General features: G+C 48.6%; 1 protein-coding gene and 1 long non-coding RNA gene across 2 annotated transcripts in view; one reads left to right on the top strand and one right to left on the bottom strand.

Moving 5' to 3' along the window:
• Positions 1 to 9,470: 9,470 nt before the first annotated feature.
• DUSP5 (dual specificity phosphatase 5) lies at positions 9,471 to 22,165 on the bottom strand. Its single transcript, XM_038578769.1, has 4 exons — positions 21,772 to 22,165; positions 17,163 to 17,311; positions 13,703 to 13,922; positions 9,471 to 10,971 (listed from the first exon to the last, which is right to left on the bottom strand). Exons 1-4 carry the CDS (start codon positions 22,148 to 22,150, stop codon positions 10,571 to 10,573), a joined length of 1,149 nt encoding a protein of 382 aa, XP_038434697.1. The 5' UTR covers positions 22,151 to 22,165; the 3' UTR covers positions 9,471 to 10,570.
• Positions 22,166 to 22,537: 372 nt separating this feature from the next.
• LOC102156502 overlaps positions 22,538 to 24,268 on the top strand; it is a 38,988-nt gene continuing 37,257 nt past the window's right edge. The window contains exons 1-2 of the long non-coding RNA XR_005380600.1: positions 22,538 to 22,652; positions 22,907 to 23,038. This is a non-coding gene — a long non-coding RNA (uncharacterized LOC102156502). The remainder of the gene's footprint in view (positions 22,653 to 22,906; positions 23,039 to 24,268) is intronic.

The following is a 24,268-nucleotide window of genomic DNA, read 5'->3' as shown; positions in this document are numbered from 1 at the left end:
AGCTCAGGTCTTGATCTCAGAATCAAGCCCTGCAATGGGCTTCATGCTGTGTTTGTGGAGCCTATGTAAACAAACAAATAAAACAAACGGAAGGGAGAACCGGGTAAATTCCAGGCGTAGTTGAAGACTTCAACACTCTTCTCTTGGTAATTGATAAAAGAGTAGACAGACTCAAGGAGGATAGAGAGGACTTGGATAACATGATTAATCAACTTGGCCTGACCTTTCATAACACTCCACCCCAAAACAGCAGAATACACATTTTTTCCCCAAGGGCACATGAAATAGTCACCGAGTCAGACCATATTTAGGGTCATAAAATTACTCTCAATAAATTTAAGTGATCAAAAATAAATAAATAAATAAATAAATTTAAGGGATCAAAATCATACAAAGTATGTTCCATGATCACCACAGAATTAAACTTGAAATCAAAAACAATGATACATGATAAATAGATAAAAAAGGAAATCGCAATATGTTTTGAACTGAATGAGAATGGAAACACAACCTATCAAAATTTGTAAGGTGTTTACAGGAAAATTCATGGCTCTAAATGCTTACATGAGAAAAGAAAGCATAAATCAACGACAGATTTTCACCTTAAGGAATTAGAAAAGATGGGCAGCCTGGGCGGCTCAGCGGTTTAGTGCCGCCTTCAGACGGGGCCTGATCCTGGAGACTGGGGATCAAGTCCCATGTCAGGCTCCCTGCATGGAGCCTGCTTCTCATCTGCCTGTGTCTGTGCCTCTCTCTCTCTCTCTCTCTCTCTGTGTCTCTCATGAATAAATAAATAAAATATTTAAATAAAGAAAAAAGAAACCAGAAAAGCGGGACGCCTGGGTAGCTCGGTGGTTAAGCTTCTACCTTTGGCTCAGGTCCCAGATTCCCGGGATCGAGTCCTGCATCAGGCTCCCCTCCGGGAGTTTGCTTCTCTCTTTGCCTGTGTCTCTGCCTCTTTCTGTGTCTCTCATGAATAAATAAATAAAATCTTTTAAAAAAAGAAAAGAAAAAGAAACTAGAAAAGGAAGAGCCAACTGAACCCAAAGTAAATGAGAGGAGGGAAAAATAAATATGTGTGGCAATCAATGAAGCAGAAAACAGACATGTACAGAAAAATCAATAAAACCAAAGAACCTAGTTCTTTGGAAAATATATATAACATTGATAAATTTATAACCAAACTGATCAGGAAAAAAACAAGGAAGGACAAAAATTACTAGTATCGAGAATGGGAGGCAGAGGGAATACTATTCTAGATCCTAGGACCAATATGATCAAAAGGAAACATTATTGACAACTTTATGCTAAACAATTCAGCAACATTGATGAAAATGAACAAGTTGTTTGAAAGGTACAGATTAGCAAACCTCAGGTAAGAAGTAGGTGACTGGAATTAGCTCTATCTCTACTAAAAAAACAACAACTGAATTTGTATATCTAAAAAGCTTCACAAAAAGAAAACTTCAGGGGATCCCTGGGTGGCGCAGCGGTTTGGCGCCTGCCTTTGGCCCAGGGCGCGATCCTGGAGACCCGGGATCGAATCCCATGTCGGGCTCCTGGTGCATGGAGCCTGCTTCTCCCTCTGCCTGTGTCTCTGCCTCTCTCTCTCTGTGATGTGACTATCATAAATAAATAAAAAATAAAAAAAAAGAAAAAGAAAACTTCAGGCCCCAGTGACTTCACTGGTAGATTCCACCAAATAGTTAAGGAAGAAATAATACCGGTTCTATCCACTCTCTTACAGAAGTTGGAAGATGAGGGACCATATCCCTCATAAACACAGGTACAGAAATCTATAATAGAATATTAGCAAGTAGAACCCAGCAATACTTAAGAAAGATAATATGTCACGGTAAAGTGGGGTTTATCCCAGAAACACAAGGTCTGATCAACACTCAAAAATTTATCCATGTATGGGCACCTGGCTGGCTCGGTTGGCAGAGCCTGACTCTTGATCTCAGGGGTTGTGAGTTCAAGCCCCACAGTGGGTGTAGATATTACTTAAATAAATAAAAACTTAAAAAAAATCAATCCTTGTAATGAAATTAAGAAAAGAACTCCATTTACAATGGCATAAAACATACTTAAGAATACATTTCATGACAGAAGTACAAGATGTATATACTGAAAACTACAAACTCTTGAAGTAAGGAAGGTCTAAGTAAATGGGAAGATGCCCCATGTTCATGGACCAGAAGACTTAACATCATGATGGTAGTACTCCCCAAACTCACCGACAGATTCAACACACACCTTAAGAAAACCCCAGCGATTTTTTGGCAGAAATTGACAAGTTGCTGCTAAAATTCAAAAGATCCAGGATAGCCAAAACAATCTTGAAAAAGGAGAACAAAGAATTGAAAGACTCATACTTCCCAATTTCAAAAATTATTACAAAGCTAAAGTAATCATTATTGTCTGGTACAGGGGTGCCTGGGTGACTCAGTGATTAAGTGTCTGCCTTTGGCTCAGGTCATGATCCCAGGGTCCTGGGATTGAGTCCCACATCAGCCTCCCCACAGGGTGTCTGCTTCTCTCTATTTCTCTGCCTCTATCCTTCTCGGCCTTTTGGCTAAGATCAAGTGTACTATTTCTCTGCCTCTCTCTGTGTGTCTTTCATGAATAAATAAATAAATTTTTTAAAAAGTTGTGCGGTACTGATATCAGGATAGAAATATAGATCAATGGAATATATAACTAACTTTTAAATCTCAATAAAACATAAAACTCATTTAAAGAAAATTTTCAGTAGATACTTTACTAAAGAAGACCTATGAATGGCCAGTAAGTATTTAAAGTAATTGAACATCATGAGTAATTATAGAAATAGAAACTAAAAAATCCAATGGGTTACCACTACACACTACCAGAATTGCTGAACTCAAAAAAACTAACAATACCAAGCATAAACTAGAATATAGAGCAACTGGTACTTTCATTCATTAATGGCAGGAATGCAACTTACCATTTGGCCAGAAATATGTCCACAAATGTCCATAGCAGCTTTATCCATAAAGCCAAAAAGCTGGAAACAACCCAGCGAATGCAGAAGCACAAAGAAATTTTGGATATCAACAAAGTAACTCACATCTTGATTGTGGTGATATATGTGCATACATTTGTCAAAACTCATTTAGCTGTAAAATTTAAATGAATTTCATGCTATGTAAATTATACCTTAATAATGTAATGATATGGGCAGCCCCGGTGGCTCGGAGGTTTAGCGCTGCCTTTGGTCCAGGGTGTGATCCTGGAGAACCGGGATCAAGTCCCATGTCAGGCTCCCTGCATGGAGCCTGCTTCTCCCTCTGCCTGTGTCTCTGCCTCTCTCTCTCTCTCTGTCTAATAAATCAATAAACAAATAAATAAAATCTTTAATAATAATAATATAATGATATTAGTAATATTATAATGATTTTTTAAAATAATAAACATCATTATTTAATCGTTCTGAAGCAAAGGCATAAGTACCAGGGGGAACATTTAGTATGGAATCCTGAAATCTGAGAAGATTTCCCTGAAGAAGTGAAATCCTGAGTGAGATACTAAAGAGATCCATAAACGAGCAAGTGGGAAAGGGAAAGAAGAAAGCAGAGGAAGGAATGTGTGCAAAGGTCCTGAGGTTTGAATCCTCTCCACAGTAGTCTTTCCAATAGAAATCCACTCTGCTTGCCCAACCCTCACACCAGTGGGTAGTTCACTGCTGCAATTATTGTAATTAATAACCATGACCACTGTTCATTGAAGACTTATTGTGTCTTTGACTTCATACCAGGCAATTATTCTTCATCATGTTTAGTCTTCAAAATTGTACCCATGAGGTAGATTCAATTAGTATACCCTTTTATGGATAAGAACTTCAAGGCTGGTAGACATGAGGTAATTTGTCCATGTCCACACATCTAGCAAATGCCAGAGCCAGAATTCACACTCAGGCTTGTGAAACTCCAACCCCCGAGTTCCTAGCCACCACCCTATATACCTTCAGTCAGACAATTCACTGGTTCTCCTCTGCAGGCTGCACATCTCTACCTCTCTACTAGCTCTACTTCTTAAAATCTAGTTTCCAAACCCTTCATTGTCCATTATCTGTAAACACACCAGGTTGTCCACATCCTTCTTGAAATTCAGCTCCCAAACCTAACAACTCAGTAATAATGTTGGAAGAGAAGGCTGTGGCTGTCAAGTTAATGAACTATTGCAATAAGATCTCTTGAAACCCCGTTCGGAAGAATAAATAGATTCCATAACCGCATTTTCGGGACATGGAGACACACAATTGAGATGCTTTTTAATTTCGTTTTCTGGAAAAGTGTAGTACAGAGGAAAGAGTATGGCTTTGGGAGTACGATGCAAGTTAGGTACCTTGGCTCTGACATCTGTAAGCTCTAGCTATGTAGCCTTAGGCTGGGCATGTAACCTCTCAGTTTTCTTACCCATAAACAGAGCTAACAGTATCCATTCTACTGGGTTTTTGTGGCCATTAAGTGGGAGAACATATGCAAAATATCCCGCATCCAGCCTACCCATTGTAAATGCTTTTTAAAAGATCTTTTAAAAGATTCTAAGTAGTTAGTTTCCCTGAATCTGGCAGCTATGCTTCCTTATTCTAAGTCTACTGCTCTTTGACTTGAAGGCTGGAAATAAATACTTTTCGTCTTCCTACCATAGAGATATATTTGAGGCTTCACTATCTGAGAGGTTGTTCCTCTCAAGCAGCACATTTTCTCCTGGCTGCTAGAGAAGCCCGGAATGAAAACTGTACAGATGCTTCAAGGGTCTATTTTAAGCCCCCACCTAGTGGCTTCTTGGTTTCTGCAAACTTTAGAAGTTAATGGTGGTGGGTGTGTGGGTGTGAAACAGTTTGATCTACTGCTATAAATAAATACTACCAGAATATTAAATTTAGGTACCATAATTCATCACCTTAGGGTGCTCACTGGCAGTGGGACAAGATGAGTAGGGTTGAATTTCATTGTGCCCAGGCTATATAGCCGTCTCCTGGGCCTTCTTGTCTAATACTTAGTCGGCTGGCTTTGAGTCCTTTACATGGCATGTTAGTCCTTCTAGCTGAAACTGCCCTGTCTATAGCCCTGCTCAGGGAGTCTGATCTAGGCAGGTCTCTGACTTTAGTGGAAACTGATGGTCCCAAAATGGACGCCTGACCTATGGGCGGTGTGGTGACATGAACTCTGACCAATGGGGTAGCAGTCATTATACCCAGGAAATTGTTTCCTTGAGGATTGGGAGGGAACTGGTAAATGGCATGGGGTAAAAGAGCTTGTGTGTAGAGGATGGCACAGGGTTTGAGGGAGATGGAGAGCCCAGCTTCTGGTTCTGACAGTTTCTCATTCCCAGTTTTCTGTTTATTCATTCCTTTACTCAAGTGACGCTTAACTAAATACCCACTGTAGGTCAGGCTCATGGTGGGTCCCTCTCTCTCACTTTCTTTTTCTCTCTCTTTTCAAAAAAGATTTATTTATTTATTTATTTATTTATTTATTTATTTATTTATTTATTTAATTTTTGAGAGAAAGAGAGAGTGCTGGGGGAGAGGAGTGGAGGGAGAGGGGAAAGAGTCTCAAGCAGATGCCCTGCTGAACATGGAGCCTGATGGCGGCTCGATCTCATGACCCTGAGATCGTGACCTGAACCAAAATCAAGAGTCTGATGTTCAACCAACTGAGCCACCCAGGGACCCCCTGGGTCCCTCTTGAAATGTAATGTAATCTTTGTTCTCCTGGTGCTTCTAGTCTGGAGGAGAAATATATTAATAAAATTATCACAGACAAATGAATACTCTTTAAACTTTGGTAAAATATGAAAAAAAAATATAGATAGGGAGCTATGAGAGATGAACAGAGACATCTGACGTGATCTGGGACTCTGGGAGGGCTTCCCTGCAGAGGGAAAGTCTGAGTTCAGACTTGAAGACCAGTGGGAGTTATTTAGTTAAAAGTTGAATTTAGGGGAGAAACATGTTCCAGGCAGAGGGGGGAGCATGGATAAAGGTCCTGAGGCAGGAAGGAATGTGGTGTGTGTAGTGGCTGTCAGAATGCCAGTGTGTGGAGAGCAAATAGACATTATTTTCCTTAATGTGGTCTGAGAAGACTGGGCAAATACAAGCCCAGTGGACAAAAGCATCGAGTATACATCTCAGGTAGGGGCTCGGAGGGGTAAGAGATCAGTGACATAACTTCATCTTCACTCTACTGTTTACTGGCCGTGTGACCTACCTTGGGCAACTTACTCAATACCCTGACACTGTTTGTACATCTGGAAATGAAGATAATAAAAAAATGTTAGTACAGTTGTGGTGAGGATTAAATCTGACAATGCCTCTGTGCCTGCCTAACTTGGTTTGTGGGGCATGGTAGGTGCTTACTACACACCTTTGGTTGGCCAAATGACTGAGAAAGGACTGGGCTCAATAAAAACACTTTTTTAAAAAAAGATTTTATTTATTTATTAATGAGAAGCACACAAACACACACACACACACACAGAGAGAGAGAGAGAGAGAGGGAGGCAGAGACACAGGCAGAGGAAGAAGCAGGCTCCTTGCAGGGAGCTGGACGTGGGACTCCATCCTAGGTCTCCAGGATCACGCCCTGGGCCGAAGGTGGTGCTAAACCACTGAGCCACCTGGAGGTGGGGGTGGGGGCCAAGGCTAATACAGCATTCAAAACAAGTTAGGAAACAATACAAGAGAAACTTCGGGATGCACCACACCAGAGCTCAGCTCTTTGCACAGGTGAACATGGCCACGTGTACAGGCTGCTATGTGCAGGGAGCTTGCATGAAGTATGCTGGAGCCAGAGGGGAGAGGTTGAAGCTGGAGTCTAGGAGAAGGGAGTGGGGAAGAGGATTGTGTGGGGCCTCAAAGACCAGCTCCAGTCTGGGGCTGAAAGTCACTAATACTTATGAAGTCCTTAAGTGTAGGGCCACTTGGCTCTCATCCTGCCCTACTGAATCCCAGGTGCTGGCAGGTGCTCAGTGCTAAATGGATGGAGCAGTGCTGGTTATCTAAGCACAGATCACATCCCTCACATCGGGTGTGTAGAGATCAGGAGAGGCTGTGTTGTGGCTTGGAGCAATCTGTCCATCTGTTTGTGGGTTCTCCCTATCAGAGCTTACTGGCAGCAGAATGCCAGGTTGAAGTGGAGGGCAGTCCCAGAAATTGAGAGACAAGGACCGAGGGCCCGAGCCATGGGCCTTGGAGTCTGTACAGGATTTATTCCAGAAAGAATAGACCTTGGCAGTTACTGAGAAGGCAAAGGAACCTAGTTGGGTGGATGAATCCTCCAGAAGGAGATAGAGTAGCAGCACTGAACATAAACAGGCTTCTCCCCACATGTATTCATACACCACTTCATTCCATAAATGCGTATGATATGTCTCAACTTTACTACCCAAGGGTTGATTTGTATTTTTTTTTTTTTTTTGTAAGTCACTGTGGAAATAGAAGTAAAAGAAAGTTCAGAGACAAATGCCATAACGTCATTGCGGACAATCGTATAATTGTCACAAGGAAGGAGAAAACTTTCATTCTGGGCTGCCTAGTGGGCTGAGCAAGGAAGGAAACAGGGCAGGCATGAGCTTTATGGTGTTCAGAAGATAAACCACCAGCAATCCAGAGATTGCTTAGGGTTTTGAGGCCTAGACAGTATTTTTCCAGGTCCTCACACAAAGGAGACCAGCAGGTACACAGGGCTTCTGCTAGCACGCTGGCGTGGGGCTGCTCGTACATTTCCTGCCCCATCAGGCCCGGCTCAGGAGCAAGAATGGACCTCAAGGTGCTCACCCACAGACCCAACTGGGAAACAATCGGGGGAGAGCTACTATCTCTATTCTCCCAGAACTGTTCCTAGAGACTAACCCAAAAGTGTTTCGTCAAAATCTGGGGATGAAGGAGCCAGACGGCACCAGCTTCAATTCCCCACCTGGCACTGGAAGCCAGTGTGAAGTTGGTCTTGACACAGATGGAGGTGTAATTAATGAGATTATTAAGGGAGTGAGAGTCAAAAGCCATCCCCAGCTGTGGGGCTTCACTTGGCTTACCCTTCAGTGACTCACGGGCTTATGAGCAATCCTCATACGCCTGATTTAGAGGACTTACTCACCCTTCAGAGAAAGACTTTAATGCAATAAAGCAAATGTCAGCAAGTGGGACGCAGCTTAGCACATCACCCCAGCCTGCACCCAGCTTCCCACCCCCTGGCTCTCCCTGCTCCAGGTCCCTGTGGCCACTGCGCACCTGGATAGGTTTCCGGGCCACATTCCAAGGCCCGAGCAGAGGCTCAGGGATTTGAAACCCTGGAAGGAACTAGCCCAAGCCCTGGAGCATTTCAGTCCAGCAGGGCTGAGATTAGCTCCAAAGGTGTTAGGGTTAGGGGTATAGGGCAAGGGCTAGAAGCCAGGACTTCACGCTTCGCGGCCAATGTTCTTCACTTTGTGAAATCCCCACTTGGATTATGCAGAGGAGGCGCACAAGGTGAAGGAAATGCAGCCTCTCTAATGTGAGTGGAATTCTTTCCAAGGCATCTGTGGAGGGAGAGTGGTGAAAACGAAAGGCTTGCAGAGAGCAAGGCCTCAAGCCAAGCCTTGGAGGTGACATGTTTAGAAAGAGCCGGGCTCCCCTGGGCTAGGCTGCCATCTTGCTATTTGTGGACATGGTGCCTGAGAGGGGAGCTGGCCAGCTCTTTGGGCCCCCCAGAATTGAGGGGTATGTTTAGAATTCCCACGTCAGGTCCTGATTAGGAAAACAGGCCCCAAGAGTTAGGCTGGGACAGAGGCCTCAGGTGTGGAAAGAAGTCAGTATTGCTCCTACCTTCCTCCAACAGAGGAAAACAACTGAGTAGGCAAGTCGATCCAGCCTTGGACTTAAACCTACTCACTCACTGAGGGAATCCCCTGGCAGAATTAGTTCCAAGGGTAAAAAAGAAGGGGGAGAGACAGGCCTGTATGGTGAACTGTCACCTAGTTCACTTCTCTGTCCCTCGGGCATTTTTCCAAATTTTTCTGAGTGTTTCTGCCATGTGCCAGGCACTAGAAGGAGGCTGACCACAAGCTTGGCACTTGGGTTTGCTACAATCAAGGCCTTGAGCTTTAAGGGACCTTCGGGATCCTCTAGCTCATTTCACTGATGAGGCATCTGAGGTTCAAGACCACCTTGCCCGGGTTTGTGGAAGTGAAGAGCTGTGAGTGGGTGGACCACCTCTTCACGTGGCTGGCGCCTAAGGACTCCTCCTGCAAGGAGCTTAGGGAAGCCTCTCAGTTGGAAAGCAGTATTCTGTATCCCTAAGATCACCAGCTCTCAAGCAGACACGCAGACTCACACCTACAGTAGCATGTCCACCATCACCCTAGTGCTCACCTGGAAAGAGTGTTTGGATCCAGTGAAAGAGGCTGGGTCCTCACCTAAATGTACTCCTACCTTATGACCCCAACTTACCAGTATGAAGAAGTGTTTTCTTTTAATCTTTTTATTTTGCACTATAAAAAAACAACACCCAGTAACATACTGCTGTTCTTCACATTCATATGGATTTTAGGAAATTATTGCCTTTTCCCCTGGAGAGAGAAACTACAGACAAAAAAAGAAGTACCACATTACAAAATCTGCAAACCCCAGAAGTCCACAGTCTGAAGACAACCCCCAGGGGTAGGGGAGAAAACATGTGTCACAAGAGACAAGACGAGCACACATTAAGGACAGCAAGCTGGGGAAATGACCAGTTCAATGCCAGTGACCCGGACGCAGCGGGTCCCTTTTACTCTTGGCACCCACAGCCACCCCCTCAAAGGGGTGATTTTTGGTCTAAGGTCTGAAGAGCTCTTTACGAATGACACAAGAGATGCTTTGAGGAGGGGGGTGACGAGAAAGGTTCAAGTATGAATAAGAATCATGCGAAGTCCAAAGTTAGGGAAGAACCCCCAGTGGAAAGGACACCCAGACAGGTCAACGTCTTGCTACTTCAACCACCCGCCTTCACACGGGACCCAAGAGGGAGTCTCAAAACCATGTGAGGGTTCAAATAAGCATCTTGATCTTGTCCCTCCACACCCTGGAGGGGTTACTTTCCTGACTGGGTGGTGATCAGCTTATGCCCTGAAGCAAGAGACAGATGCAGAGACTGCCAAAGTTAAAAAAGTAAGGTGGAAATTGTGCTTCCTTCAGAACAACTTGGCTTTGTAACTGCCTTTTCTCTTGGTCTAGCAACTGCTCTCTCCCACGTTGCTGTGGGTATTTATTGCCTTGCGCTTGAAATGAAAAGGCGAGCTTGGAGGTGCAGGGCCTAGGCGGTCCTGAGAGGGCAGGGGGTCTGGAAGTACAGTAGTCGGCACGTGCTGTGCTCTAATAATGGCTTGGCCTTCCTTCGGTCCCCAAAACCTATCCCCACTGTACATGTGAAGTTCGTTTGCAAGCCTGGTGACCACTCACTGTCCCACTGGGGCGGCGGGCCAGTGAGGTGTTCAGTATTGCACAGGTATGAAATGTCCACGAGTTTTAAAAAAGCAGAATCACAGTTGTTCTTGGGGCTCGGCTGGTTCCCCCATCCTGGTTTTAGCAGGATGTGGCCGTGGCCATGGGGCTCCTGCCGAGCTCTGAGACTGTCGAGTGGGTGGGCATGGGTGCCAGCACCGAGGTAGGGAACGTGCAGTAGGAACCCTGCATGTCAGGGCTCAGTGTCTGCAAATGGGCGAGGAATGAAGAGCCGGCTGCCTCCCCTTGGCAGGAAGGAGCCTGAGGCGTGGAAGGTAGGATCTCAGACTCATACTGCAGGAGCTGGCCCATGAAGCCAAAGTTGGGCGAGACCACACTCCTCCGCTGCTTGATGTAATCGAAGGCATCCTTCAGGCGGAACTGCTTGGCCTTCATGAGGTAAGCCATACAGATGGTGGGCGAGCGGGAGATCCCAGCCTCGCAGTGGACCAGGACCTTGCCTCCCTTTTCCCTGACACAATCTAGAAGGAAGAAAAGACAGTGAGGAGGTGTTGGGACTGAAACCCAAAGGCAATGCCAAAGATACAAGAATTAAACACAAAAGTGACCTAGTTATCAAACATCACATCTGCCCAAAGGCGAAGGTTCCCACATAGTCTAATGCTCATTGGCAGGGACAGAGCTTTTGGGGTCCCAGGAGAGTCTATCCTCGTGTGGGACCTCTCTAATCTTTAGAGGTGCTTCCCTGTTCTCCAGGATACTTGCATATATTCTGCCCCTGAAGGTGCTAGACTGGAGTAATAATCCCTTCCTGGAGATGCCATCCTCACTTGGGTTCCTGAAATGGGTTTCAAGAGGCCACTAGAAAATCCTTGACATTGCATGCAAATCTACTGGGTATGTATATTTTCCTGAGAGGGTCGCAGGTTTAAAGACTGGCTCAGAAAAGCAATTCCTGCCTCTTGGGATCTGATTCTCATAGGAAGGACCTAGCCCCGCCCCTCCTGCTAGAGGCCTACCAGCCTCCCTGGGCACCCTATCTGGCTGTGCCAGGGCGAGATGTTTGGCTCAGCTCCCAGAGTTCCCACCACCGAACGTCCAATGAATAGTGCACAGCCACTAATTACAGCCCTGGCTAAGTGACGCTTACTAGACCTGGGGATAGAGATGGCTTTCGCAAACTCCATCTTGCACAACAATGGGAGACACTGCTGTAAACCTACCACCACGAGTTAGCATTCTTTAGCTCAATATGTCAAGGGGGTGGCCTCCTTTTCTGTTCCACTCCTCCCCCAACCCCGGAAGAATTACAACAGTTAAAAAGGAGGAGCAAAAGGTTACACATATATGTACACATCAATTAAAAACCACAAAAAAAAACAGTCTTTCCAATTCCCTGTCTTGCTAGTGAGGAAACTATTACATCACAACACAGGAAGTCTGATGTACCTGGCACTGTGAAAGGCCACAGTACACAAAAACATGTAAGATTCTGAAGGGCAAATCAAGTCAGCTCCCTTACCTCCCTCCCTCCTTCCCTCCCTCCCCAAGTTCACAAGTTCGAAAAGATCAACTTGGATCAAGTTAGGGAGGAACCCTGGAGCTTCCCCAACAGAACCCAAGTCCCAAAGGCCATACTCAGTGGAGCTCATTAGAGGTACCCCCAATTTAGTCTGACTCAAAAAAACTTCCTGTAAATTTGTTCAACCCTCAACCCTTAGGATTGTAGGGTCAGGACTCCCAATTTCCCTTTGCTCCTTGTAGACTAGCTTTTCATTGCCCAGTGACATGTCCAAGAAAGCAAAGGGCCTAGAGTTGCTTCTGTTCTACCCCTCAGGACCGGTCTTCCACGTGGCCTTCCCAGGAGGGCCCTGGGAAGGTGCCAGTGCATGGTATGGGCTCAGTTCCCCCTTCCACCAGCAGGGCAAGGAGTCTGGGGAAAAGCATCCTGTGCTTTCAAAAGGCTGTGGGGGTTTGTGTGGTTGTGTACATAATACACAGGATGGGGAGGGAGGCTTCTGAGAAATGGATGGGGGCGGGTTTCATGAGCTCACGCAGTAGCTATCTAGGTAATTAAATAACAGGCAGAGAAGGGCAAGGCATTCCCAGGGTCAGGGAGACAACGTCAAGGGTTTCCCATTCTGAACCTATCATTTGGGCTGCCTCTCAGAGATCCAAAGGAAACCTCTCAGCCCAGAGGCTCAAAGCACCAGGACAGGCTTAGCCCTCTGCCTCTGGTGACTTTCCCAATGGGTTTCCTGTAGAGGAGAAACCACGTGTGATGAGCACAGGGCTCACCATGTGGCTGAAGGGCTCTCCTTAATTGCTACCTGCCCTAAATAGTTATTGCTGTGCCCAACACCTGCATTTCTGCGTTTCCCCCTCTAAAGCCCTCAAGTCAAGGTAAGGAAAATCACATCTCAGCTTCAACCTCCACGCATGTTAAATGGAAAGGAGAGGACAGGCCACAAGGTTGGGGAGTGGTGCTTGCAAATCAGAAATGGAAAAAAGTCAGCCTAGCCACCGAGGTGGGAGGAATTGGGGGTGTGGGGGAAGTTGTCAAATAAGGGAACAATCCAGGCTAGGCTGAAGAGATAGAAACCCAAAGCCCAAAGCCCTTTCCAGGCAGAGACCAGAGGTTTTCCAGGCCTGCACAGGGGAGCGAATGATAACTGCCTAACACAAGGTATAAGAGATGCCAACTTCTCTGTGCACAGAGCATGGAGCTTGATCAAATGCTATCCTTAATCCAAAATTAGCTGAAAATGCAAAACAAATTGCCCCTAAAGCAGTCTGCCAAAAACTGTGAAAAGCTGCCAGGGCCCTCAGGGCTCAGTGTGTAACTGGTGCTCTCTCAATCCTTCTGTTTGCTTTTTAAAAATACCCCAACCTACGTAGAAGCACAGTTAGGATGGTTCTTTCCCTCCCTTGCTTCCCTGGCGTGGAGCATTACGCACGGACACACTCTGCTTCCCGCCCAGCTAGGGAAAATAACAAGAGCAGCAGTGAGTGTTGCCATAAAATTATATTAATTCATTTATCTTGCAAATTAAAGCTCCTATTAATAGCAACTTGAATCCTCCCCTCTGCCTCTTTGGTGGCTGCATCTCTTCCTGGCCCCAACGCCTGGTGGTTGCAGATACAAGACACTTTTCTTCTTGGCAAAGGGAGCCTCCATCAGTACCTCAAAACCAAGAACAGGTGCCCCTTTGGGACACCCCCAAATGACTGAGGGTGAATGACTGAACCTACCAATGAAGTCAATTGCTTCTTGAAAGTGGGAGCTAATGTCGGCTGTGTGGCTGTCTTCCACAGGGATCCATTTGTAGTGTAGGTGGGTCGTGCAGGACTCGGAAATCCGCCGTGAGACATTCAGCAGGGCCGTGATGTGCAGGTTGGCGAGGAACTCGCACTTGGATGCATGGTAGGCACTTCCAAGGTAGAGGAATGGAAGGATTTCGACGGGGCCGCCCTGGAAAGAAGGGCGAAGGAAACATTGGATTAACTCGCTCCTTTAGGAGAGGAAACAAAACAACCCTGACCTACTTGTCGTTAAGGTGGGAGGTTCCCTTTCTGGTTTCCAGGTAGAGAGTTCAGAGCCAGGGTAGTTGAACCAGGAGTGTGGGTGGAGCCTCCATCCTGGCCGACTTTCTACCCGACATTGCTGCCTTGTGACTCAGTGATGGCAAAGCCCACACAGCAAAGATTTTCATTTTCTTATACATATTGAGGCGAGAGGACATGCTAACAGCCTTCCTGTGCTGATAAGGATGAGAAGATGTGCGTGACGGGAAGAACTGAGAAGCTTACATTCAAGTTCTAGCTGCTCCGACAGCACCAGGGCAAGCCTTCTAACTGTGGGGCAGCCTCAGTTTCTTTCTAGATGAAACAGATGTCAACAAGACAAGTACCTCCACTTTATAGCCCCGATGTTCCTACAGTGTTATTTCATCAAGCCTAGAGTACGGATGATTGGTCCTAAGATACATGGGGGTTTCAGAGATGTTAAAATGTGCCCCAAAGGGGTGCCTGGGTGGCTCAGTGGTTGAGCATCTGCCTTTGGTTCAGGTCATGATCCTGGAGTCCTGTGACTGAGTCCCACATCAGGCTCCCCATGGGGAGCCTGCTTCTCCCTCTATGTCTGTGTGTCTCATGAATAAATAAAATCTTAAAAATAAATAAATAAAATGTGCCCCCAAGAAAGGATGCTTCTTGGAAGTGGAAATGACCACTGTTTTTACCTAGAACCCTTAAAGAAAAGCTATTAAGCCAAGGGGAGAGGGGTTTCTCCTACCCCTGATCTTCCTCACGTGGGGCTGAGCATTTGTGAGAGATGCTGACATCATCACCCTTTTGGAAGGCCACCCACACACCAGGTTTCCAGTGAAGGAGGATCCCAATTAGAAGCAGAGACCATCTACCCTGAGGCAAAGTTAAAAAGAACAACAGCTTGCCGGTCAGACTCTGGCAGTCTTAGCACCTCCAGGGTGGCAAGAAAAAACCCAAGTTAACTGCAACAATGGGAGAGTCTAGAGATTTAGAAAGACTGGGGTTGGGGGGACAGTGGCTGTGTCTTTGGGAGCCTTTCTCCCCTCATCCACCCGCTTCCTGTATTTCCATTTCCTGTCCTGGAATAAAAGCAGAATGGAAACTGCCAGACCCGTAACAGGGAAAGGGGCATAGGACGAGGGGTAGGTAGAAGAAGGTACCCCCTTCTTCTCCTGCCAGCAAAACGCAATTTTCAAATTACCTGGCATGCGGTGTGTGCTTTTTCTTTCCTGAGAAAAAGTGTTTAAGCAAAGGCCGGTTTGGTCACTTGGGGGAAGTTATAGAGGAGTTTACAAACTCCTCTGTAACTCTAGTTTACAAAAGATAGAGTAACAACCAGTATATACATATATTTTTTTAAGTAGACTCTGCACCCAGTGAGGGGCTCAAACCCATGACCTTGAGATTAAGACCTGGGCTGAGATCAAGAGTCGGATGCTTAACCGGCTGAGCCCCTCCAGGTGCCCCACCTGGACTTAACACTTCAGATGTACCTACATGGATGTCTCCCTCTCTTTAGTGCCTGGAAAACACTGACACACCAGACCTGGGATCTTATCCAATTACTTCTAAAGCCTAAAACAACAACCCCCTGAAACCATGTATCTTTCTTTTTCTGATCCCTCTGTTTAGACTCCAGAGGAAGAAACCAACGGCCTTCAGAAACCCCAAAGGTTAACGCGAGCTTGCCTGGCTTCTCTCAATGCAGACGCGCTTCTAAGAAATAGCACTCGGGGGTTCCCCAGATGAACCCTAGAGACACATCAGGGCCTCCCCAGTCCTCTCTTGGCCAAACGTCTGCTGTGCTTTTACAACATCCTGACAATTCTTGTTTCTCTTTCACTTTCTGCGAAGCGAGGGTAAACCACCCAAACAAACAAAAAATAGAAATCCAGTGAAGCCACATGCCCAAACTTGAATGTTAAGGGTTCAAAAATTAAAAAATAAATAAAAAAATAAATAAAAAAATACGCTGTATTTTTTAATAAAGGATAACAAACAAAATAATAACCCTGGCACCTTGCCAAGCTAACAGACTTCCTAACCAAGGATCCCATTCAAGGAAAGCTACTTGGCTTTACTGGGAAGTTTATTCCCAGGGGCAGAGCACTGCTCATGACAGGCAGTCATTTTAGACAGCATCCAGGCATCTTCCTTCTTTAGGATTGTGATATGCAATTATTTTGGGGGGAAAACCTGAAAAGATCCTCCTGCCAAGTCAGGTGCCCAGACTGGCCCCTTTCCAAAAGGAATTCTGCTTCTGTGGAAAACAGAACAAGGTCCTGAAAAGAATCAGAGTTAAGAGAAGGGGGGAGCTCTGGGCCTACTGTTACCAGGAACCCAGCTACAGGATTCTTTGCAAAGAGATCATCTCCGCTGTGAGATACATTTTTTCCTCCCCCTCTGTAAAATAGGAAGGTGGGCTTCGAGCTCTGGTTTCTGCCAGATTTTGATCCTTGCCCGCCTTTCTCTCATCCTCCCGCACTGGAGGGAACCCCTGATTGAGTCTTCCACATTTTCAGCCTTTAAAGAGTTGCTGGAAAGTAGAATACTTTGAAGGAAAAAACCCCACATATTTGTAGGAGCTTGAAATTCTCTATGGTGTCTCTTGATCTTCTCTGGGCTTCAGAATTTATGGAATTGTAAGCACCAGAAACCCTTGGGGCCTGCTTAGCCATCCAAATAGGCATCCATTCCTCCAGCCCTGTTTCGGTTAAAAATAACAGTAAGACACATCTTGACAGGTCCTAGGTTGTTGTGCAGAAACTGCAGAGCATGAACAATTACAAAGATTAACACAGGAAGCCTGAAAGTCAGCTCTGAAACATCTTCAGGGAAACCTAAACTAGTATTTTGAAGCCTCTCTGCACTTCCGAGGCCAGCTAATCATAATGTATCTTTCACTTCCCCTTTTCTCCAGAAGCTGTCAAGCATCCTGTGTCTCGGTTTGCTCTTGTCAGCTTGTTTGCTGGAAAGAAGCCCATTTACTCTTGGATGGAAACTCAAGTTGGCAAGCCATAGCTCTCTGAAGCTAGAGGGCTCTGCCAACACCCTGATCCACAAAAGAACGAACCAGTGCCACCGAGCGAGTGGGGAGAGGAAGAGCCGGGGGCCGAGGAAGGAACAGAGTCAGCAGCCAAGACAGCACTTCCACACCACTTACCTGGTCATAGGCTGGCCTGTAGCTGATGCTGAGCACTGGTTTCCCACACTGGCTCATGAGGGCTTTCTCAGTGTCAACCTTCTCTTGTGAAATGGGTTGTACATCCACACAACACTCAGGATATTCAGAGTAGAAAGTCTCATATCCCCCTGCAAGGGGTTAAAAAAAAAAAAAAAAAGGAAGATAGATGTTAAGCATTGATTTCTCAGGCTTTCAGAAAATGTCCAGAATTAATCAATACCCTCAGTGTGGAAGAGTCAAGAATATATATATATATATATGTATATATATATATACATATATATATATATATTTTTTTTTTTTTAAGAGTCAAGAATATTAAGCTAACATAGATTCTGGTCTTATAAAATAAAAATTGAGCCCAACCAATGAATAGCTTTAAAACAGAAATGGGCCACACACACACACACACACACACACACACTCGCTCTTCTAAAAAGTTATAGTTCAGAGAGGCAATCATTAACTTTTTGTGTCTATCAGAAGCAGCTGAAAGGAAATCTGACATCTGGCAAATATTAACCAAATCCCTCCAGAAAACAAAAGCTATTTTCACTCATTTGTCTAAAATGCAGGTGTGATTATGCAGAATTTCATTCATTTGCAAGAGACGCCTAAATTGGTCAGTTTTATCCCTGGCCCATTAGCTCTGAACTGGATTATGGATGGAACCCCCTCTATTCATAAGGGAATGGGGGCTAGTATGAGGTTTAAACTAAGAGCAATTAAAACAGCCCTGCCCTTTCTCACTCCCAAGGTGCTAAAGAACACTGCTGATAATCCTCTCTATAGGTCCAATTTTGAGTAATCAATCTAATTACCCTTAGAACTTAATTCTCAGTCCAAATAAGTAAAAACCAAACTAGAGGCACGAGGCCCTTAGAACTTAATTCTCAGTCCCAATAAGTAAAAACTCTCTCCCTCTCAAGACTACCTACCCTCCCTTTCTACCTTATTAACTTTCCCTTCTGATCTTCCCCACAGCATGTCCTCAGATAAGAACTACCGGCAGGTAGGACTCTGTAAAAATCCTTTATATTACATTTAAACTTCTCCAGATGGGAAACTTCAGGTAAAAGCTACTGTGACCAAGGCACAGAAACTTGGGTATATTAAAGCAATCTCAGGCCCAGCACTAAGTAGGAAAGAACCAAATGAAAAACATGCCAAGTGCTACCAGGTGAATAGGCCAGCCGTCACTTGGGGAAACCCTCACTCCCAATCCAAAAGGACCTAAGGGGCTTCTGAGAGCCTCCAAAAAACCCTTCTATATTTTTCTGACCCGAATAATTCACTTAGGGTCAAATCATTGATTAAATATGCATCCTGAGACTGTGTATATTTTCCAAAGTCCCTTCTTTCTTCTGTCTCTGGGTGTTGTGATCGTCCCACAGTGGAGCGCACGGTGGTTTTAAACCCCTGCAGTAGACAAATGGTTAATGGATAGCATGGCGGTCTCCAGCTCCCTCCCAGAAGCTGCAGCCAATTCCTAGAATGAGTCATCTTGCCATTACTGCTTCCTCCCAGCTTGCTGGAACTGCCCCCGCCCCCATGAGTACACTCCAATCTCCTCTGTGGTCACTTCAACAAAAAGCCCAATGGGCCTCCCCAGATCAGCTTCTGGTCCTCCCAGTCATGACAGGAGCCCACATGTCAGAGAATGACTGAGGTGGGAGGCAGTGGTATTTGTGACTTAGCTTCCCCCTCCCCTCACTGTAGCCCCTCGGCCCTTTCCCTCCTGGGCGGCCCTTTCCCTCCTAGGAGGCAGAGAGAATGTTCGAATTAGTGACCCACAGCTTTGTTGAAAGAGGTGACCCTCGTTAGTAAATCACTTCCTGTGCTTGGGCCTCCAATGTTTTGGGTTCCAGGAGACAAACGGAGTGATATGGGATGGGAATCGGGAGTAAGAGTGGCCCAGGCCCTCCCCAACTTTCCCAAGAATGAGGCTTGGGAAAGAGAAGCCTTCAGGCCACCACATCTCGTCTTTAAATAGCACACTTAAGAGATGGCTGTCAGGACAGACAGGAGGTGCGGGTGTGGGCTGGGTTCCGCCTGCCTGTTGACAAAATAAGGCAGGCAGGCCAAGAGTCTCAGTGTAGTTGAGGGACAGATAAACAGGATCCTGTCTCTTCAAGCTGGGGTCAGGAGTCCTTCAGATTAGGTGGTGGTCTCTTTCACCCAGACCCCTCAGAGGCATGGACAGACAGATCATTCTTCCTTGGTGCCTCACTCTTGAGTTGCCAGAGCTGTGGCAATTCTTTTGGCTGCTTCAACCCTCTTCAGAGTGATTCCGCTTTTGATCACTGCTGCATGACCAGGGGAACAGAGAAGGTGTATGGACACTGTATATAAATACACAGTGACAATGCCATTCAGTCATCTCATTTTAGTGTTATTTGGGGACGGGGTGGGGTGGGGTGTGCGGAGGCTAAAAGAAAGGATGAAAGGCATTGCCCCCAAGATCTGAAATGCCACTAGACTAAAACCTGAATTCATATCCGGACATGATGTAGAGAAGTAAATAAAATTTTTCTTGAGCAACAACTTAAGTTTTGTACTGTTGTAACAGTAGGTATCCCGTAATTTCTACTGAAATTTAAAAGGCACACAACGATCAACCTGGCAATTATCAGAATTTTACTGAAAGACAGTACACACACCAAGCATTTGGACAAAAATATGCCCTACCACACTGCCTCAAATAGTGAGGTTGAAAGAAACCTACTGGCTACCAGTAGAGGACTGGTTTAAAAAGTAAAAGGGACATGTATGCTCGGATATGGACAAGTCTCCCAAGATCTAGTTAAGTGAAAGAAGCAGGAACTGGAAATATACAAAACCATCCTCTTTTTTAAAGATACTCATGGAAAATCAGCTTGTCTAAAGATGAACAAAAAAAAGTTGGTGGCTGTCTCTGGAGAGTGTAACCGGGCTCAATGGTGTGCAGAAGACACTTTTTTCATTGTACAGCCTTTGTGCTTTTATAATTTTACTTGTGTATGTTACTCTCAAAAAAATTTTTTTTAGACATGAATTTTCCCAAGATGTGAGTCTATAGAGCTCCTTCTTTCCTGTGGCAGTAACTTCTACTAAACAGTCAGCGTGCCCCCCCCAACCCCCCCCCCCCCCCCCCCAGAGGGGTACGGAGCAGAGGCAGGACCCGGAGGGGTTTCCTGGAACATTTCTTTCATGCTACAGGGGAGGCAGTAGCTTTTCCTGTACCCATTACTAAGAACAGGACATAAAAACCACATCAGGAAGAGAAAGAAATCCCAGGCTAAGTGCAAAACTTCTGCAGAGCTGGGAGGGCATCTCTCCATCCCCTGCAAGCTGAGAAGATGACCATCTTCTGCTTGTCATCTCCCTAACAGGAATAAACAGGGGACAGTCTGTAAGAGGTGCTAATGGAGGTGGGGGCTGCGCGTGTGATCTCCTGGCCTAGAGTGTGTGAAATTCCCCAAACTGCATGGTTTTAAAACAGGGCCCTAATCCTCAGCTCACTGCATCCGAGTTCTGAACCACATTCCTGCTGTATCTCAAGGAGTGGGCAACAGGGTTGGCAGGGCCTTGGGGCACAGCTCGGCTGAACTCTCATCTCTGCACTGTGGACTAGGTCTTCTACACATCGGAGATTACAAAGAACTCAAGACAAGGCGCGAGAAGTCATAGGAAGGGATCCAGAAATCAAAGCTCCGTAGTCTGAAAGTAAGTCACCTGCTCACTACAAGGGTCAGAAGTCAAAGTCCTCTCTCCAGCAGGTGTAATGGGCGGACTGGTGGGGCACCTCCTGGGGCGACTCAGACCAAAGGCGACGGAGTCCCTTTGGCCACCAGCCCGCTACGCCTCTCCCAAATCCTGGCTCCCGGCCGGCCGCCCCCCAACCCCTGGCAGCCGTCAGGGAGCCGGCCCCGGGGATGACCTGGGGGCCAGGGGGCGGGGGGCAGTTAAGGGAAGGGGTAAGAAGAGCGGGAAGGCTGTCGGTTCCAAATGGAGCTAGAGAAAGACCTGGGAGGGGAGACGGGAAGGCCGGAGGAAAACAATAAAAAGCAGTAAAATGCAGTGGAAAGGAAGGGGAGGGGCTGGCCAGGGTCAAAAAGGCAAGAGGGGTCGGCGAAGACTGCCCAGCACACGTTAACCGTCCAGGCGGGAGGAAGGGGGCGCCGCGGCGCCACGCTCCGGGGGCGGGGGGTTGGGGGCGCGACCCGCTGATCCCGCCAGATCAGTCCCGGAGCAGGGCTCGGAGCCCCGGCCCCCGCGAGGGCGGCTAAGCCGGCGAGGCTGGGCGCGCGCGGCACGAGCCGACGGCCCCCTCCGCGGGACCCCCCCCCCCCCGCCCCGGGCCGACCGGCTGCCCGGAGCTTTCGAGGAACGCGGGTGGGAGGGCGAGGCTGCGAGGCTGGCGCGGGCAGCGGCCTCCCCGGCGCACGTCAGCCCCGGGTGCGGACTTCGGGAGGCGGCGACGCCCGGGGCGGGGGTGGCGGGGGTGGCGGGGGGCGCGCCGCACGAGGAGCGCACGGGAGCCCCCCAACCCCCCGGGCCGGGCGGGGGCGGGGGCGGGGGCGCGGGCCGGGCGCCCCGACGCGCTCACCTTTGAGGAAGTAGACCCGCGGCCCGGCGGGCAGGCAGGCGAGCAGCGAGGTGAGCACGACGCGCGCGGCGCTCTCCTCGCGCAGCTTCTGCCAGTGGCGGCTGCCCTGGTCCAGCACCACCACGGCCGCCACGCCGCCGCCGCCCTCCTGCAGCAGCCGCGCGCGCGCCGCCTCGTCGGGCAGCACGTAGCGCGCAGACACCGCGCCGCCGCGGGCCCGCCGCAGCACCACCGAGTTGAGGTTGACGTTGAGCGAGCCGCGCACGCTGGAGGCGGCGAAGGCCAGGTAGGGCCGGCAGTCGAGCACCACGCAGCGCGCCGCCGCCTCCTTGCGGAGCATCTTGCGCAGCTGGCGCCCGTCGAGCGACGTGACCTTCATGCCGCGCGCCCCGCAGGTGCCCCCGGCCGGGGCCCGCCGGCGAGGCACGGGAGGCCCGCGAGGCTGCGAGGCTGCGAGGCTGCGAGGCTGCGAGGCTGCGAGGCTGCGGCCGCTCCACCGACCGCCCGAGCCCGGCGCCGGAGCCGGAGCCGGAGCCGGAGCGGCCGCGCGGCTCTTCTTTCCCGCCCCGCACGCTCGGCAGCCGGCCCGGCCACTCGCCGCCCCAGAAGCCGGGGATTCCGCCGGCAGCGCCGCGTTTTATGTGAATGAGTGAGCGCCCCGTGACGCGGCTGCCCATATAAGGCCGGAGGGGGCCTCGCCCCGCCCCCGGCGTCTGGCCCCGCCCCGGGGAGCGAGCCGGAGGCGTGGGGCGGGCGCGCCCTTAGTCAGCCGGCGAGGGAGGAAGTGGAAGGCGCCTCCCTCGGCCCTGCGGCCGGCGCGGGCACACTCACTCGCGCATCACCCGGGCCGCCGCCGCTGTCAGGAGCGCCGCGAGGCCGAGGTGACCCACGCTGTGCGGGAAGAGGGGGCGGCGGGGGAGGCAGGGCCTGGCGCCGCGCGATCCGCCTCCGAGGCTCCCAGACGCGGGGGCCGAGGCTGCTGGGGGCCGAGCCGGGCGCGGAGCGAGCCGGGGCCGAGGGCAGCCCCCCCTCCCCCCCCCCCCCCGCCGCCTGTGCCCGCGGGGCAGCCGGTGCGGGAGCCTGGGCTTCCCCGAGGCCTGACGCGGGAACGACGTGCTTCGCGCTTCGCCTCTAGGGATGAGCTATGGAAGACTCCAGATTGGGTTTGCGTCGGTGACCGGTGGAGTGCAGGCACGGCCACCGTCTGCTGGGCTCCTTACACTGTTTTCTCCACGTTTCTGTGTGCTTGACGTTTTCTGTAATAAAGGTAACCTCGGGGATCCCCGGGTGGCTCAGCGGTTCAGCGCCTGCCTTCGGCCCGGGGCCTGATCCTGGGGTCCCGGGTTCGAGTCCCGCGTCGGGCTCCCTGCGTGGAGCCTGCGTCTCCTCCTGTGTCTCTCATGAATAAATAAAATCTTAAAAAAGAATAAAATAAAGGCAACCTCAAAGTCAAAATGGAGAGAAGAGCCAGCAGTTTATCTCCCCAAATGGATTCTGCCCTCAAAGGATGGGCAGTCCTTTTTTCTCTGTAACACTTCAACAATAATGAGAATAATTGTTTTTTATATTTTATTTTTTTTTATTTTTGAGGAGCCGTCTTCTGGCCCCTGGAAAATCTATCACGGAATCGGCTGCAGCGTCAACATGCATCCGTTGACGGAGCTCAGTCCAGGCAACTGTCCAGGTGGCTTCTGGATTTGGGGGATTATCTGTGGATCAAGCCTAATCCCAGGCTGTCTGCTCCCCAGCAGTCCCCAGCAGCTTCAGGCTTCCCATCCCCAATCTTGGTGAACGGGGCACGTTCACCCATTCAGCAGGCATTCATTGAGGGCCAGCTTCGTGCCAGGGCTCCGCTGGCTGCAGGAACAGGTGTGAGGGAACCTGCCTCTACTCTCCAGCTTGGAGACCCACCATTTTCGTTTTATTAGCTGGAGCAGGGAGGGAGCTGCTCAGTACAAAACAGCCTGCTTCCACGAAAAAGGTGCTTGTTTACTAGACACAGGAGAATGAGGTTTCTAGAAGGAAGCAGAGATCAAATTCTGAAATCAAATGCAATCAAACCGGACGCTAGATAGTTGTTATTGGGTCACAGCTGCATTCAATCTGAGCACTGTCCTGGCCCTGCCCCTGGAGCCCTAAGGAAGATGTGATGTGGGGGGGGGGTCTCTCTTTGGGGTTATTCCTGCCAGCCTTCCCTGCAGTTTGCACCTGCCTCCAGTGTCACCAGCAACATCCACCACCAGATGTTTCAGCCCAGAGCCACACATGTATGGAGCACCCACATGGCCCAGCTCCATGTTGGGTGCTGGACACCCGAGTGAGCAAGACTGGTTGCCCCCAGCCCAGAGAGGAGGCTTGGCACAGCCACAGGCCTCTTTAAGGTCCTGCAGTCCGTATGGAATAGCATCCAGGGTGTGGGGAGTGGGGGGACCTGAGAGGGCCTCCCAGAGCAGGAGAGGAGAGCTGAGGGAAACTTCAAGGAATGAATTGAAGTTAG

Source organism: Canis lupus, chromosome 28, assembly GCF_011100685.1.
Source record: "Canis lupus familiaris isolate Mischka breed German Shepherd chromosome 28, alternate assembly UU_Cfam_GSD_1.0, whole genome shotgun sequence".
In the NCBI taxonomy this organism is placed as follows: Eukaryota; Metazoa; Chordata; class Mammalia; order Carnivora; family Canidae; genus Canis; species Canis lupus.
Note: the sequence above shows the minus strand (reverse complement) of the source record. Positions and strands in the feature narration are given on the sequence as shown.